We start from the raw sequence: 18,614 nt of genomic DNA, 5'->3' as shown, positions 1-18,614 counted from the left end.
GCTATAAGTACCTCACGCATGAGTAAAACGTTGCGAAAGAAAAGGCAACTGATCAAAATGCGAAGAAGTTGAAAAATAAATAAGCAGAGGGCAGTTTGAATAAGAACAGTAGAGCTTTGACATGAAACTGATAGAAATGGGTAAACAAAGCGATTTTAAATGACACTCACCATCCCAGATTACTGACTCAACCATTAATCAGGGTTTCTGCTACATGGGCAGGATTCTCCAGTCCCCCAGCTGCATGTTCCTCGGTGGTGCACCATTCCCTGGTGGTGGGTTTCACTACTTCTGCCGCTTGTCAATGGGATTTTCCCCCCACATCGCCAGGAAACCCGCTGGTGGGCGTGTGCTGCTGGCGGGAACAGTGGATCTCAATGGCGGCAGAATTCCAGTTAAGCTGTCAGGAAGAAAGGGAGGGAATCCTGTTCAGCAACCTAGGAGACTGCAACTTTTCACCCATTATCCATCGGCCAATCGTAAAATCATGACATTGCCCAAAGTGGAAGGCCTTGCCAAATGGAGGGAACATCCACATTCTGGCGATTTTCCCCGCCCAAATGAGGCAAATTAATTTATTATTTTTTTCCCTCTCCCATTCTCCATCCTAGCCCTTGTCTCGCCCCTCCCCTCCCCTCCCTTTCCTATTCATTGTTCAGCATTTCTTTTCTTCCCATTCATTCGCTCTCCTCTCCCATTCCTTTCTCCCCCATCCTCACCCTTTCCCTCCTCCTGCTCTTCCTTTCACCCTCGTTGCTCTTTTCAGTCGATCTTCCATCCTCACCCTCTCTACCCTGCATCTGATTCCTTGCACCTCACTTATTCTGCAGTTTCAGTCGTGGCTGAGTGGACTGACTCAGAAGGTTGTGCTCATTATCTAGTCTGACACTCCAGTGCAGTACTAAAGGAATGCAGATCTGCCGGAAGTGCCACTTTTGGAAGAGACATTAACCCAAGCCTTGTCTGCTTTTTAGGTGGACATAAATAATAATATTAATCTTTATTAGCGTCACAAGTAGGCTTACATTAACACTGCAATGAAGTTACTGTGAAAATCCCCTATTCGCCGCGCTCCGGAGCCTGTTCGGATACACTGAAGGAGAATTCAGAATGTTTAATTCACCTGACAAGCACGTCTTTCAGGACTGGTGGGAGGAAACCGGAGCACCCGGAGGAAACCCACGCAGATACGGAGAACATGCAGACTCCGCACAGACAGTGACCCAAGCCACAAATCGAACCCGGGTCCCTGGAGCTCTGAAGCAACAGTGCTAACCACTGTGCTACCATGCTGCCTGTAAAAGATCCAATGGTGCAAAATTTTTAATTCATTTACAGGATGAGCGTCGCTGGTTAGGACAGCATTCATTGCCCATCCCTGACTGCCCTAGGGTTGGACATTAAATGATGGCCTAACCAGCAATGCCCACATCCCATAAATGGAATTTAAAAAAGAGCAATGGAGTTCTCCACGCAGGCTCTGCCTAATATTTATCCCTCAACCAACATTAGACCCTGTACATTGCAGCATTCAATTTTTTTTCAGGGCCCCAGGATATTTGCCTCCACTACCACCAAGAAATACTTCTGGGGCGAAATTCTCCGGAAACGGCGCGATGTCCGCCGACTGGCGCCCAAAACGGCGCAAATCAGTCGGGCATCGCGCCGCCCCAAAGGTGCGGAATGCTCCGCATCTTTGGGGGCCGAGCCCCAACCTTAAGGGGCTAGGTCGACGCCGGACTAATTTCTGCCCCGCCAGCTGGCGGAAAAGGCCTTTGGTGCCCCGCCAGCTGGCGCGGAAATGACATCTCCGGGCGGCGCATGCGCGGGAGCGTTAGCGGCCGCTGACGACATTCCCGCGCATGCGCATTGGAGGGAGTCTCTTCTGCCTCCGCCATGGTGGAGACTGTGGCGAAGGCGGAAGGGAAAGAGTGCCCCCACGGCACAGGCCCTCCCGCAGATCGGTGGGCCCCGATCGCAGGCCAGGCCACCGTGGGGGCACCCCCCGGGGCCAGATCGCCCCGCGCCCCGCCCAGGACCCCAGAGCCCGCCCGCGCTGCCTTGTCCCGCCGGTCAGGTAGGTGGTTTAATCTCCGCCCGCGGGACAGACATTTTAGCGGCGGGACTTCGGCCCATCCGGGCTGGAGAATCGCGGGGGGGGGGGGGCGCCAACCGGCGCGGCGCGATTCCCGCCAGCCCCCGGCGATTCTCCAACCCGGCGGGGGGTCGGAGAATCTCGCCCCTGTTCTTTTAACAATTTTTCCAAACTTCAGGACATCTCAAAGCACTTTACAGACAGTGAAGTACTTTTGAAGTGTAGTCACTGTTGTAATCTGCAAATGATCTGGTCGTTATCCCATTGCTGTTTGTGGGAGCTTGCTGTGCACACATTGGCTGCCATGTTTCCTACATTACAACAGTGACTACACTTGAAATGAAAATCGCTTATTGTCACGAGTAGGCTTCAATGAAGTTACTGTGAAAAGCCCCCAGTCGACACATTCCGGCGCCTGTTCAGGGAGTCTGGTATGGGAATTGAACCGTGCTGCTGGCCTGCCTTGGTCTGCTTTAAAAGCCAGCGATTTAGCCCAGTGAGCTAAACCAGCCCACTTCAAAGGTACTTCACTGCCCGTAAGATTCTTTGAAATGTCCTGAAGTGTGGAAAATTGCCATAAACGTAGAAGTCTTTCCTTCTCGTAGTGGAGGAAAAAACCCTGGGGTCATTCAGAATTATTGGGTGCTACCATATACAGGTTCTGGATAGTGTGAGTCAGATGCCAATCAACCCTTCACTGCATATATTTATTTCTCTAGGTTGTCTATAATCCACAAGAATTAGGGAGGAGTTCAACACAAACATTTAAACAACCAGGAAACAATGTCAAACTGTGGGGAGTCCTGAGCAATGTCATGGAAAGTACATTTGATCTTCCTTTAAGCAGTGGAACAGTTGCTACCTGGCTATTTCTCAAAGTGTTACTGTTGAAAAGAGCACAGGGGAATGAATGTGAAGGAGCTGTGTTTAACGATCAATGTCGTGAACAGCTTTGTTGGAGTATCTCTGCTAGCACTACCATTCTGCTTTCAACAGGTAATTACTATTCAGATTAAAGCTTGATTCAAACAAGATCTGACAGGGTGATTAACTCCCGTCAGGAGAGCTGGGAGCAATATCTGTCCACCTCCACGGTCAGGAGGGAGTTTAAATTCAATTCACATCTTGACTGCAAGTTTACCTAACTCATTTACTTAACATCTTTTGTCCATTTTCTTTCTTCCTCTGTTGATTCTTGCTGGCTGGTATTTTAGTTAAACCTGGTTGTAGCAGCAATTTCAGACGTTGGTTTTTGAGAGTTTGGTTTTCTGTAAATCATGCATGAGGGGCGTCATTCTCCGCCCCCCCAGAGGGTCGGAGAATGGCCGTTGGCTGCCGTGAATCCCGCCCCCGCCGAAGTCTCCTAAGGGAGAAAAGTCGGCGGGGCGTTAATGGTGCCGCTGCCGCGGAGAATGTCACAGGTCTGCGCAAGGCAGCCGATTTTTTTATGCTCGTGCTGGGTTAACTCAGTCCAATTGAACACGGGGAACAATCATCTTCAGCTGGATGAGTCCTGTGCAGGTTATTACAAGGTCATTTTTCAGTTCCTAAAGAATATGGGATTGTCCTTGGGAGTGGAGTCTTTCTGAACATGGGGAAATTGAATCTGAATCACAATGGGCAGTTTGTTAAATAAAACAAAGTCTGAGAGTACATCAGATTTACAGCAGAGAATACAGAGTAAACCAGCAGTATCTGTAAATCCTTCATCCCTCGATCATATTCTTGCTGGACCAACTTGCCCCCTTTGCTCCTTCAATACTGGATTACTGCCCTTTTCCTGTTCCCTCCACTCAACCACCTAAGGTAAGTTTTTCAGTCAATATACACCATCCTTCCTTTGATCTTTTTGTGCATAGCCACTCTGCCTTACTGCCTCCCAACCTCCAATGGCCTGCTTAAAACCAACCTCTTTAACTGTACTTTCAATCCCCTCTCTATATCCGTTCCACTCGATCAGTAACATCCCCTCATCCTCCCCGTCCAAATGGAGGATGTTATAGAAATGAATGGCCTTGTTCATGCTATCAGTAAGATACATGCATCTAAATGCGAAAAGCTCAATAAATCCTAATAATGAATAACAGTTTTCCTAAATTGGCCTGTTACTTTAGATCCTTGGACTCTTTGGTTTAGTTGTGAAATGTATAAATGGGAGAAACTCTCTGTTTTTCTTTACAATCTGCTTTTTAAAGTGGCGACGTTCCAAAATGTTTAATTGGCTTCAAAGAAACTTCTGTTTGTTGCCACAACATTGGTATATTCATGGCTTCACTTGGTAATGCCCCTGATACGTTTTCTTTGGATAGAATGTGCCATCGAAAGTATGACTCTGGAAGGAATGAGACTATTTCCTTTCCACATTATTGAGAGGTGACCGGTTTCAATTCTGTTAAAAATGACACTTTGCTTAACGAAAATCCAGGTTCTCTCTGACTAACTGTCCGAGCAGTGCTTTTTTATTTCTCTCTAAAACCCATCTTTTAAAATTGTGTGAAAGCATGTTAATTGCAGGGTCCGTGCTGGGGTGGAGGTTGGGGGGGTCCGTGCTGAGGTGGAGGTTGGGGGGGGTCCGTGCTGGGGTGGAGGTTGGGGGGGGGTCCGTGCTGGGGTGGAGGTTGGGGGGGTCCGTGCCGTGCCGGGGTGGAGGTTGGGGGTTGGGGGGGGGGTCCGTGCTGGGGTGGAGGTTGGGGGGGGGGTCCGTGCTGGGGTGGAGGTTGGGGGGGGTCCGTGCTGGGGTGGAGGTTGGGGGGGGGTCCGTGCCGGGCTGGAGGTTGGGGGGGGTCCGTGCTGGGGTGGAGGTTGGGGGGGGGTCCGTGCCGTGCCGGGGTGGAGGTTGGGGGGGGGGTCCGTGCTGGGGTGGAGGTTGGGGGGGGTCCGTGCTGGGGTGGAGGTTGGGGGGGGTCCGTGCTGGGGTGGAGGTTGGGGGGGGGTCCGTGCTGGGGTGGAGGTTGGGGGGGGTCCGTGCCGGGGTGGAGGTTGGGGGGGGGGGTCCGTGCCGAGGAGGGGGATGGGTGGGCAAGTGAGTTGGTCCACCAGGGGGGGGGTCCGTGCTGGGGTGGAGGTTGGGGGGGGGGGTCCGTGCTGGGGTGGAAGTTGGGGGGGGGGGTCCGTGCTGGGGTGGAGGTTGGGGGGGGTCCGTGCTGGGGTGGAAGTTGGGGGGGGTCCGTGCTGGGGTGGAGGTTGGGGGGGGGGGTCCGTGCTGGGGTGGAGGTTGGGGGGGGGTCCGTGCTGGGGTGGTGGTTGGGGGGGGGGTCCGTGCTGGGGTGGAAGTTGGGGGGGGGTCCGTGCTGGGGTGGAGGTTGGGGGGGGGGTCCGTGCTGGGGTGGAGGTTGGGGGGGGTCCGTGCTGGGGTGGAGGTTGGAGGGGGGTCCGTGCCGGGGTGGAGGTTGGGGGGGGGGGGGGTCCGTGCCGAGGAGGGGGATGGGTGGGCAAGTGAGTTGGTCCACCAGGGGGGGGGTCCGTGCTGGGGTGGAGGTTGGGGGGGGATCCGTGCTGGGGTGGAAGTTGGGGGGGGGGGGTCTGTGCTGGGGTGGTTGGGGGGGGGTCCATGCTGGGGTGGAAGTTGGGGGGGGTCTGTGCTGGGGTGGAGGTTGGGGGGGGGGGGTCCGTGCTGGGGTGGAGGTTGGGGGGGGTCCGTGCTGGGGTGGTGGTTGGGGGGGGGTCCGTGCTGGGGTGGAAGTTGGGGGGGGTCCGTGCTGGGGTGGAGGTTGGGGGGGGTCCGTGCTGGGGTGGAGGTTGGGGGGGGGGGGTCCGTGCTGGGGTGGAGGTTGGGGGGGGGGGTCCGTGCCGGGGTGGAGGTTGGGGGGGGGGGGGGGGTCCGTGCCGAGGAGGGGGATGGGTGGGCAAGTGAGTTGGTCCACCTGGCCAGGTGCCAGCCTCCAACAGTTGGACCCATGCGGTCCATGCCACCTGGCTGGGGGGAGGAGGGGATATGGGCAATGATGACATGTCGTCGTTCCCCTCCCCCCCACCAGGCCGTCATGTTTTCAGATCATCCAACGATGTTGGCCGCCGTAGTGGCAGCCGCTCATGTCTATGTTGCCCTGGATGAGGAGGAGGAGGAGGAGCGTGCCAGAGAGGCGGCGCAGGCTGACGCAGAGGGGCAGGCGGCAGCCGCCCAGGCTGGAGGGACACCTGACCGACAGGACGAGGAGGGGGAGGAGGACGTCGCGGCCCCACGGCAACGGAGGCACCCGAGGGCGCCCCGTGTGTACCGGCCCCGGCAGTCATACCAGGACCTCACGGACCGGGAATGCAGGAGGAGACTCCGGATGAGCCGGGAAACCGTGGCAGACATCTGCCACCTGCTGGCACACCTGTCACTGCGTGGCACTGGCGGGGGACACCCTCTCCCCGTGTCCGTCAAGGTTACGGTGGCCCTGAACTTTTATGCAACGGGGTCATTCCAGGCACCGAGTGGGGACCTGTCCGGCATATCGCAGACATCGGTGCATCCGGGCAGTGACAGATGCCCTATATGCCATGGCGCACCGCTACATCCGCTTCCCCGTGGACCGGGCCAGCCAAGATGCCCGGGCCGTGGGCTTCTCTGCCGTTGCCGGGTTCCCCATGGTCCAGGGCGCGATCGATGGGATGCACGTCGCCGTGCGGCCACCTGCAGATAACAGGGCCGTGTTCACCAATAGGAAGGGGACCTATTCGATGAACGTACAGGTGGTCTGCGACCACCGCATGATGATCCTGCACGTCTGCGCCCGTCACCCAGGCAGTGTACACGACTCATTCGTGTTGTCGCGGTCATCCATCCCCGGCATGTACGAGGGACGCCATCCCCGGCTGAGGGGCTGGTTGCTGGGCGACAGGGGCTACCCATTGCGATCGTGGCTGATGACGCCTATACGGAGGCCACGCAATGAGGCGGAGAACCGCTACAATGATGCCCATGTAGCGACGAGGGGAGTGATCGAGAGGTGCTTTGGCGTGCTGAAGATGCGTTTCAGGTGCCTGGACCTCTCTGGGGGCGCCCTTCAGTATCGGTCAGATAGGGTCGGCCGCATCATTGTGGTGTGCTGCGTCCTGCACAACATAGCCCAGCAGAGGGGCGATGTGCCGCAGGCAGAGGAGGGCGGAGTGGAGGAGCAGCAGGAAGAGGCCCATTCCTCCCCAGATGAGGGGGATGGGGGCAATGGTCAGGGCAGATGGGGTAGACACAGGCGGGTGGCTGTCCACCGTTACCGGCTGGCCCAGCGGGCACGGGACAGACTGATAGACGCCCGCTTCACTGACTAGATGGGCGTGGGAATCGGGTAGTATAGCCACAGACCGCACACCATGGCAACAGCCGACCACCCACACCCCCCACCCATCCACCCACCCAGCACCCTCACCCCCAACCCCACCCACCCACCCGCATGCACACCAACCCCCCCATTGCCGATCCACCTGCGGCACAACGGGCCGGGCTCACACAGTTGCGGGTGGACGCGTGTCTATCGCAGGCCATGGAGGATGATGACAACCCGCCCTGCGATGAGCTCCTTGCTCTACATCGTTGGACTATGTCTGACCCATGGCCACAGTACCACCATCCACCCGGACCATCCCTGCATGCGGCTGTGACACTGCAGCGCACGGTCCCGTCCTCTGCCCGGGGGATGTTAATGGCGGCCCAGGGGGAAGGGGGCAGACTCACCTGGGGCTGAGGTAAGACCACCCCTCACACACACACTTGCGCTCAACGTACATGACACCCCCGCACACTTTGGACAGAGCACAAAGGCAGCTTCTGTAGGTGTAACATTGACTTTAATAACCAAAGGAGTTCATGCACGTGCCCTAGCCCCTCAAACTCATCTGTGCCCTGCACCCGTGCCAACTTACTCAGTGTCTAATTGTTTGGCCTTACGGGCCCTTTGACTACGTCTACGTGGTTCCCCAGACGGTACAGCAGAACTGGAGGTGGACTCCTGTGATTCCTGCCCTCTGACACTGGATCCCTTTGGCGGCCGTTTCCTGGGGCGTCCTGGCCTAGATGGGCCAGGCTGCGGCCCGGGCGACTGGGATGGCGAGCTGCCAGCCTGTCCTGCCCGTTGCTCACCCGATGCACCTGGGATGGAACGGGGGGAGTCCGAGGTGTCGCGGTGTACCGGGACCTCCCCTACAGAGGGAGCCGGGACGGACCACACCACCTCCTCCTCCCTCGGGGTGCCCGATGGCCCCCAGGCCTCTACATGGGTGGGGAATGCGAACGGACTGGCCATCCAACGCCCCCCCGACATCTGGCGCTGCCAGTCCTGGAGGCCCGTGCTGGTATCGACAGGGGTCTGCAGGTTTGCAGCCATGGAGCCCAGGGTGTTGGCAAACCCTGTCTGTGACAGTGCGACGCCGGCTCGCACATGGCCACTGGCGCCGATGCCCTCATCGATGGCCTGAAGAGACTGGGCCATGGCCTGCTGAGACTGGGCCGTGGCCTGCAGAGACTGGGCTATGGCGTTGAGCGCCTCTGCAATCTGGCGCTGGCACTGGCTCATGGCCTCCTGTGAGAGGGCAGCCATTTCCTGGGCCACAGACGCCGCCTGCACGGAAGGCCCCAGGCCTCGCAAACCGTTCCCCATGTCTGACACCGTCGCACCCATTGCCTCCACCGCGGACGCCACCCGTGCGGTGTCAGCCTGGGTGGCACGCATGACCGGCACCACTCCCAGCTCCTGGACGCGGGTGGACTCCTCCACCTGCGACCGCAGCCGCCGCAAGCCACCCGTCACCCTCTTCGCTCGTCTCCGGGTCGGTGGTTGCATCGGATCTATGTGTGGGTGTGGTAACTGCAGGAACCCGGGATCCATCTGGGCGGCAGATGTTCGCTTGGGCTGGGCTGCCCTCCGACCGCCCGGTCCCTCTGCTGCTCCTACCTCCACCTGCTGTACCGGGACGGCTGTGTTGTGCGCACCAGTGAGTGTACCAGACGCCTCATCACTAAAGTGCCCAACCGTGGTGAGTGTTTCTGCGATGGTGGAGGGTGTTGGTGACAGCAGTGGCGTTGTGTCGTGCTCTTCGTCCCACTCTGAGTCCATGGCACTTTGGGGTGGGGGTTTGTCTCCACCCATCCACTCTGACTCACTGTCCGGTATTTCGTCTTCCTGGGTAGTGCTGTCCCGGGTAGAGGTGTCCTGGGTAGTGCTGTCCCGGGTAGGGGTGTCCTGGGTCGTGGTGTCCTGCGTAGTGGTGTCCTGGGTAGTGGTGTCCTGGGTAGTGGTGTCCTGGCTCGGATGTGACGGGGGCCTGTGTCTGCCCCCCTCATCGCTGGGTGGTCGCTCCCGCACGTGACGGGGGTGTCGTCTCCCTGTTGCTCCAGGTCTCTCCGTCTCCCATGGTGTGCGAGGGGCATCCTGCGGGCGTCGCATGCTGGAGGGTCCGGGTCTCTCCGTCTCCCGTGGTCTCCGAGGGGCATCCTGCGGGCCTCGCATGCTGCAGGTTGCGGGTTTCTCCGTCTCCCGTGGTCTCCGAGGGGCATCCTGCGGGCGTCGCATGCTGGAGGGTGCGGGTCTCTCCGTCTCCTGTGGTCTCCGAGGGGCATCCTGCGGGCGGTCTGCATCTGCGGGGATGGGTGCCTGGACATAGGGGAGGGTATATAGGGGATATAGGGGAGGGGGGATATGGGGACGGGCTGTCGGTGGCTCACTCGCTAGTACGCCCCCGACCTCTGCATCAGCAACCTCCCGGTCCTCAGGTCCGCCAGCCAGTTCCAGGGCCCTTTCCTCGTGTACGGTCAGTGGCCTCTCATCAGCGGGCCCTCCTCCAGTCCTCACATGCTCCCTATTGTTGTGTGCGTGCTTCTCCCTGGGGGGGGGGGGGCAGGGGTAAAAGGCAACAGTGTTAGGCAGGTATATGAATGCACGCCATCGGTCGCGCGTGCATTGCAGAGGTTAAGGTTAGGGCTGGATTCACTTGGGGATATGGGGGAGGGGGGATATGGGGGAGGGGGGATATGGGGGAGGGGGGGATATGGGGGATATGGGGGAGGGGGGATATGGGGGAGGGGGGGATATGGGGGAGGGGGGATATGGGGGAGGGGGGATATGGGGTAGGGGGGATATGGGGGATGTGGGGGAGAGGGGATATGGGGGATATGGGGGAGGGGGGATATGGGGGAGGGGGGATATGGGGGAGGGGGGATATGGGGGAGGGGGATATGGGGGAGGGAGGGATATGGGGGAGGGGGGATATGGGGGAGGGGGTGTTTTGGGGGAGGGGGGGATATGGGGAGGGGGGATATGGGGAGGGGGGATATGGGGGTTATGGGGGAGGGGGGATATGGGGGAGGGGGATATGGGGAGGGGGGGTATGGGGGAGGGGGGATATGGGGGAGGGGGATATGGGGAGGGGGGATATGGGGAGGGGGATATGGGGGGTGGGGAGGGGGGATATGGGGGAGGGGGGATCTGGGGGAGGGGGGATATGGGGGAGGCGGGGATATGGGGATATGGGGGAGGGGGGATATGGGGGAGGGGGGGATATGGGGGATATGGGGGAGGGGGGATATGGGGGAGGGGGGGATATGGGGGAGGGGGGATATGGGGGAGGGGGGATATGGGGGATGTGGGGGAGAGGGGTTATGGGGGATGGGGGATATGGGGGAGGGGGGATATGGGGGAGGGGGATATGGGGGAGGGGGATATGGGGGAGGGAGGGATATGGGGGAGGGGGGATATGGGGGAGGGGGTGTTTTGGGGGAGGGGGGATATGGGGAGGGGGGATATGGGGGAGGGGGGATATGGGGGTTATGGGGGAGGGGGGATATGGGGGAGGGGGGATATGGGGAGGGGGGTATGGGGGAGGGGGGATATGGGGGAGGGGGATATGGGGAGGGGGGATATGGGGAGGGGGATATGGGGGGTGGGGAGGGGGGATATGGGGAAGGGGGGGTTATGGGGGATGGGGGATATGGGTGAGGGGGGATATGGGGGAGGGGGGATATGGGGGAGGGGGGAATATGGGGGAGGGGGGAATATGGGGGAGGGGGGATATGGGGGAGGGGGGGATATGGGGGAGGGGGGATATGGGGAGGCTCACCCTGCCTGCTCTGACGAGGTTGTTCACCTTCTTGTGGCACTGGGTGCCTTTCCGTGGTGTCAGGGCCACAGCGGTGATGGCCTCTGCCACTTCCCTCCACAGACGCCGGCTGTGGCGTGGGGCAACTCTGCGGCCGTGCCCGGGATACAGGGCGTCCCTCCTCTGCTCCACCGCGTCCAGGAGCGCCTCCACATCGCGTGACTCGAACCTCGGGGCTGAGCGACGGCCAGCCATCCAGTCGGGTGTTGCGGTCGGGTGTTGCGGTCGGGTGGGGGGGAGCAGCGCGGCCTTATGAGCCGTCACGCCGTGCAGCGCGTATGAAGCTGCACGGCGTGAACCACTGCGCAAGCGCGGATCCCGTTACGTCGCTGCTAGCCCATTTCGGGCCGGAGACTATCGACCAATTTTTCCGACGTGACGCAAGTCGGATTTGCGCCGTTTTTTGCGCCGATCGGCGGACTTTCCGCCGATAACGGAGAATTTCGCCCGAGATCTTTCAGAGCAGTGTGAATTTTTGGCACTTTATTTGTCATATTTTCCATCAATCCAGAGTGACTATTTTGTACACACAATGTTCTGATGCTTTCCATCTTCAAATGAGAGCGATATGAATTGAAATAATCAGGGAGGTTCGTGATTCGCATATGAATATGAGAATAGGAGAACATAGACCATCAGCAAATAAACTAGTAAATTCTCCAGGAAACGTCAGTAACTGATGGTTCACTCCTGTACATCAAGTCAGTTGAGGAGCCCCCTGCCTGTCAGAAACTGGTTTGGTTGTTTAATGAACTAAGACCCGTGACAGAACTGTTGGCCACACAATATGCTTGATGGGCTGAATGGCCTATTTCCTCTAACTTAAATCAGAGGGATGATTGAATGTAATTTACTTGCGTTTTGTAAGTTCCGTCCTCAACTCAATAGCCACCCTGCCTCTCAGCTAATAAACAAATAGCTTCAGGGCCCAGCCTGCCCATTTTCTGGACTGACACTGCAGAGCTGTACTGAAGGAGTGTGCATCGTTGGTAGATGTCGTGCTTCAGATGGGATTTTAAACTCGATTGATAGTGTCAACTTCGCTAATTGTTCTTGCCCCAAATTTGGTATCATCACAAAATGTTGTCATAACCCCCACGAGGACCAAGGGGAAACCATAATTGATCTCTCTGTGGGACTCGTGGAGTACAAACCTCCCGGGTACGGGATCGAGGTCCCCCACCTGAAGCTTGTTATGGACTAAGATAAAAGTCAGCCCAAAGCAGGGCCTGGTGTGGTTAGTTCTCCCAGCAAAGACTGTACTGGGCGAGATATGATGCCTTAAGCAGAACTTTGTAAATAGCTAAATAAAACTATGTTCATTTATCGCCAGCTGCCTCTGAGTTACTACAGTTGTAATTTTAATTTGTATTCTAATATTCAAATCGTTTACATGAATAATAAGCCATTCAAAGAGCATCATGCTCTTTGAATAATTACGCTGTAGACGAAAAACAAGTTGCTTATTGTTAAAGTAAATAATTTGTGTCGTGTTTGACAGCCAACAAAGTATTGTTGAAACGGAGACTGTTTGGTGTATGCTAATTTTACCTGCATAACAAAGCCATCAGATGAATAACTAAGGCTGGGTTATTCCACCCCGCCCGCCGCAAGATTGCCATGGGCGGGACGCGAACCATGTAAAGGTCCATTGACATCAGGTAGGAATTTCTGGTCGCCGGGCAGACCCGGCCAGAGGCACCCGCCCTACGTTTTGCTGGTGCTTATTGAGGGATCATTCTTGGACAAGGTGCCTTCTTTGAGATCATTTACAGCTCCCCAAGAGAGTAAAGTGGGCCTTGGTTTAGTAAGATTAACAAAATACAGGAAAGCATTAATAAACAGCTAAAATGGGCATTCAATTGTTGAATGAGTTTCAATATAGGTAAGTGGGAGGTAGTATTCCTAATTCCAATTCTCTTCCCACATCTAGTGAAGCACGAAGGCAGACTTTCCATCTGTTTTAATAGCTAGTTATTCCTGGAGTAGATCGCTCTGTCGCCAATGAAGCAGCATATTCTTGGTTCACATAAAAGGAAACAAATCAAAAAGCTGATAAATTATGTTAATTTGTGTGGAATTATATTTAGATCACACTTAGAGTGCAAAGAACAATTCTGATTTCTGTATTATAAAAAAATATCGAGGCCCTGCAGAAGGTGAAAAGAAAATGATCAGAGTTCTGTCACAAGTGAGATTGTTACACCTGTCAGGTAAAATTCAACAGGTTGGGTCTCTTCATCGAGAAAAGAAATGTTCTGATGGAGGTCCTTTCAGATGATGAAACGGTTTGATAGAGTGGATGTTTCCACTTGCAGTTGAGATCAGAACTAGGGACCATGAATGTAAGATAGTCACTAAAAAACCTATTTGGGAATTCAGGAGAAACGGCTTTATCCAGAGAATGGCAAAAATGTAGAACTCGCTGCCATAGGGAGTCGTTGAGGTGAATAGATGTATTTAATGAGAAGCCAGGGTAGCACAAGAGGGGGAAAGCAAAAGGAGACCATGTTGATGGTATTAGGTGAAGTAGGGTGATAAGAGGTTTGTGTGAAACGTAAGCAGTGGCATAAACCATTTCGGCTGAATGGCTTGTTTCTAAGCTTTAAATATTATACCTTTCTAAGCAGTTGTTTAAAATGCATGCTATTTCAGGCTGATGGCATTGAGGTTTGAGTGAATCCAGTAATCCTACTCTCAAGTAAGCCCTGTAGGCATTGTAAAAAAAATGGCACTTCACCCTTAACCTCCCTCTTATGTTGAAGACCTTGCTTTGCTTCCACCTCCAGTAAGTTACAACTGAAAAGTATTTTTTGAGTTTAGAGGGTGCACAGAAAAGTTTCACTAACAGGGCACACACAGTGTGACCTTCTTCAGCGATCACTCACCAATGAGTCTGATTGTCCACCTTAGAAACTCCGTGCCACTGATCACGGTTTCTGTGAGTTTTTGCGTGGCTGATTAGCCTAATCCTAGTGTCATAATATACATCTATGTATATAATGGAGTGCAGGCAGGCAGTGATTGACATACAGGATGACCAGTAAGCACACAGAACAGAGCAGCCAACCACCAGACAGGACACGGCCACTATAAAGCCAGAGGGCACCAGTTTTCCCGCTCTCTCAGGACCCAGCCTCTGGGACAGTCAGAGTTAGTGAGCTGGCCAGTGCAAACACCATGTGGTAGCTAGTAAGTCAGGTTAGGCTAGTATCAGGTCTCCAGTCAAGTCAGCATAGTGTCAACCCACAGTTGAACATGTATAATAGTTTAGATGTTAAATAAAATCGTGTTGCACCTTATCAAGTGTTGGAGGTCTGTCTCTCGCTACACTGTATCGACCCAGCCTACCCAACACAGCACCTAGAGCTGCTTCAATCACTCAGTTGGCAGGGATTTCGGGAGGTGGAATCGATCTTTGGACTCGGGATCGCTGGCGTTCCTTTCTCAGGTTTCTTTTCCGGGCCACGTCTTGCCACCGGTTGTCCTCGAAGATTTGTGTCCCTTCAATCACGAGGTTCATCCACGTAGGCCTCCTCTGAGCAAGGGTCTCCCAGGTTTTGACATCTATGTTGCATTTCTTGAGGTAAGCCTTCAGGGTGTCTTTGAAGGGCTCCCTCTGTCCTCCTCTTGTTCAAAGAACAAAGAACAAAGAAATTTACAGCACAGGAGGCCCTTCGGCCCTCCCAGCCTGCGCCGATCCAGATCGTTTATCTAAACCTGTCACCTATTTTCCAAGGATCTACTTCCCTCTGTTCCCCGCCCATTCATATATCTGTCTAGATGCATCTTATATGATGCTATTGTGCCCGCCTCTACCACCTCCGCTGGCAAAGCGTTCCAGGCACCCACCACCCTCTGCGTAAAAAACTTTCCACCCACATCTCCCTTAAACTTTCCCCCTCTCACCTTGAAATCGTGACCCCTTGTAATTGACACCCCCACTCTTGGAAAAAGCTTGTTGCTATCCACCCTGTCTATACCTCTCATAATTTTGTAGACCTCAATCAGGTCCCCCCTCAACCTCCATCTTTCCAACGAAAACAATCCTAATCTACTCAACCTTTCTTCATAGCTAGCAACCTCCATGCCAGGCAACATCCTGGTGAACCTCCTCTGCACCCTCTCTAAAGCATCCACATCCTTCTGGTAATGTGGCGACCAGAACTGCACGCAGTATTCCAAATGTGGCCTAACCAAAGTCCTATACAACTGTAACATGACCTGCCGACTCTTGTACTCAATACCCCGTCCGATGAAGGCAAGCATGCTGTATGCATTCTTGAACACTCTATCGACCTGCGTTGCCACTTTCAGGGTACAATGGACCTGAACTCCCAGATCTCTCTGTACATCAATTTTCCCCAGGACTCTTCCATTGACCGTATAGTCTGCTCTTGAATTAGATCTTCCAAAATGCATCACCTCGCATTTTCCTGGATTGAACTCCATCTGTCATTTCTCTGCCCAACTCTCCAATCTATTTATATTTTGCTGTATTCTCTGACAGTCCTCCTCGCTATCTGCAACTCCACCAATCTTAGTATCATCTGCAAACTTGCTAATCAGACCACCTATACCTTCGTCCAGATCATTTATGTTTATCACAAACAACAGTGGTCCGAGCACGGATCCCTGTGGAATACCACTAGTCACATTTCTCCATTTTGAGACACTCCCTTCCACCACTACTCTCTGTCTCCTGTTGCCCAGCCAGTTCTTTATCCGTCTAGCTAGTACACCCTGAACCCCATACGACTTCGCTTTTTCCATCAACCTGCCATGAGAAACTTTATCAAATGCCTTACTGAAGTCCATGTATGTGACATCTACAGCCTTTCCCTCATCAATTAACTTTGTCACTTCCTCAAAGAATTCTATTAGGTTTGTAAGACATGACCTTCCCTGCACAAAACCATGCTGCCTATCACTGATAAGTCTATTTTCTTCCAAATGTGAATAGATCCTATCCTTCAGTATCTTCTCCAACAGTTTGCCTACCACTGACGTCAAGCTCACAAGTCTATAATTCCCTGGATTACCCCTGCTACCCTTCTTAAACAAAGGGACAGCATTAGCAATTCTCCAGTCTTCCAGGACCTCACCCGTGCTCAAGGATGCTGCAAAGATATCTGTTAAGGCCCCAGCTATTTCTTCCCTCGCTTCCCTCAGTAACCTGGGATAGATCCCATCCAGACCTGGGGACTTGTCCACCTTAATGCCTTTTAGAATACCCAAAACTTCCCCCTTCCTTATGCCGACTTGACCTAGAGTATTTAAACATCCATCCTTAGCCTCAACATCCGTCATGTCCCTCTCCTTGGTGAATACCGATGCAAAGTACTCATTAAGAATCTCACCCATTTCCTCTGACTCCACGTATAAATTCCGTCTTTTGTCTTTAAGTGGGCCAATCCTTTCTCCAATTACCCTCTTGCTCCTTATATACGAATAAAAGGCTTTGGGATTTTCCTTAACCTTGTTAGCCAAAGATATTTCATGATTGGGCAGCACGGTAGCCTTGTGGATAGCACAATTGCTTCACAGCTCCAGGGTCCCAGGTTCGATTCCGGCTTGGGTCACTGTCTGTGCGGTGTCTGCACATCCTCCCCGTGTGTGCGTGGGTTTCCTCCGGGTGCTCCGGTTTCCTCCCACAGTCCAAAGATGTGCAGGTTAGGTGGATTGGCCATGATAAATTACCCTTGGTGTACAGAATTGCCATTAGTGTTGGGTGGGGTTACTGGGTTATGGGGATAGGGTAGAGGTGTGGACCTCGGATAGGGTGCTCTTTCCAAGAGCCGGTGCAGACTCGAAGGGCCGAATGGCCTCCTTCTGCACTGTAAATTCTATGAAATCTATGACCCCTTTTAGCCCTCTTTATTGCGCGTTTGAGATTTGTCCTACTTTCTCGATATTCCTCCAAAGCTTCATCAGATTTAAGTCGCCTAGATCTTCCTTGAACTGGGCAGAGAAGATTTGCTTTGGCAGTCAGGACTCTGACATTCTGAGCATGTGGCCAGCCCAGCGAAGTTGGATGAAAAGGTGGCCCAAATTTACATCTAAGAACATGGGCATACTGACTTTTGTCACGTTCTGTGACACTCACTCTAAGAGATCTGCAATTAACATGCTTTCACACAATTTTAAAAGATGGGTTTTAGAGAGAAATAAAAAAGCACTGCTCGGACAGTTAGTCAGAGAGAACCTGGATTTTCGTTAAGCAAAGTGTCATTTTTAACAGAATTGAAACCGGTCACCTCTCAATAATGTGGAAAGGAAATAGTCTCATTCCTTCCAGAGTCATACTTTCGACGGCACATTCTATCCAAAGAAAACGTATCAGGGGCATTACCAAGTGAAGCCATGAATATACCAATGTTGTGGCAACAAACAGAAGTTTCTTTGAAGCCAATTAAACATTTTGGAACATCGCCACTTTAAAAAGCAGATTGTAAAGAAAAACAGAGTGTTTCTCCCATTTATACATTTCACAACTAAACTAAAGAGTCCAAGGATCTAAAGTAACAGGCCAATTTAGGAAAACTGTTATTCATTATTAGGATTTATTGAGCTTTTCGCATTTAGATGCATGTATCTTACTGATAGCATGAACAAGGCCATTCATTTCTATAACATCCTCCATGTAGGACAGGAAGGATGAGGGGATGTTACTGATCGAGTGGAACGGATATAGAGAGGGGATTGAAAGTACAGTTAAAGAGGTTGGTTTTAAGCAGGCCATTGGAGGTTGGGAGGCAGTAAGGCAGAGTGGCTATGCACAAAAAGATCAAAGGAAGGATGGTGTATATTGACTGAAAAACTTACCTTAGGTGGTTGAGTGGAGGGAACAGGAAAAGGGCAGTAATCCAGTATTGAAGGAGCAAAGGGGGCAAGTTGGTCCAGCAAGAATATGATCGAGGGATGAAGGATTTACAGATACTGCTGGTTTACTCTGTATTCTCTGCTGTAAATCTGATGTACTCTCAGACTTCGTTTTATTTAACAAACTGCCCATTGTGATTCAGATTCAATTTCCCCATGTTCAGAAAGACTCCACTCCCAAGGACAATCCCATATTCTTTAGGAACTGAAAAATGACCTTGTAATAACCTGCACAGGACTCATCCAGCTGAAGATGATTGTTCCCCGTGTTCAATTGGACTGAGTTAACCCAGCACGAGCATAAAAGGCAGGCAGCTGTAGAGCCAGCTAAAAAGGAATGAGGACCCGGTGAAAGGGAACCGGGCCCTGTGCGTGTATGATGCTGTTGCTGAAATAAAGGACTTTTAAGAAGCTCGTTGGACTCCCCTGGCTTTATCACAGACCTAATTCACAAAGCACACAATTTTAAACAAAAATAGAAAATACTGGACAATATCAGCAGGTCTGACAGCATCTGTGAAGAGAAAAGGAGGCTACAGTTTCATGTCTGGATGACTCTTTGTCA

The 18,614-nt window shown here is 53.5% G+C and overlaps 1 protein-coding gene across 1 annotated transcript in view; it reads left to right on the top strand.

Moving 5' to 3' along the window:
• The first annotated feature begins 2,914 nt into the window (after positions 1-2,914).
• LOC140406521 (putative sodium-coupled neutral amino acid transporter 10) overlaps positions 2,915-18,614 on the top strand; it is a 108,337-nt gene continuing 92,637 nt past the window's right edge. Inside the window, exon 1 of the mRNA XM_072494524.1 lies at positions 2,915-3,091. Coding sequence (XP_072350625.1) covers positions 3,002-3,091 — 90 coding nt within the window. The 5' untranslated portion in view covers positions 2,915-3,001. The remainder of the gene's footprint in view (positions 3,092-18,614) is intronic.

The sequence above is a fragment of the Scyliorhinus torazame genome, unplaced genomic scaffold (assembly GCF_047496885.1).
Source record: "Scyliorhinus torazame isolate Kashiwa2021f unplaced genomic scaffold, sScyTor2.1 scaffold_579, whole genome shotgun sequence".
Taxonomy (NCBI): domain Eukaryota; kingdom Metazoa; phylum Chordata; class Chondrichthyes; order Carcharhiniformes; family Scyliorhinidae; genus Scyliorhinus; species Scyliorhinus torazame.
Note: the sequence above shows the minus strand (reverse complement) of the source record. Positions and strands in the feature narration are given on the sequence as shown.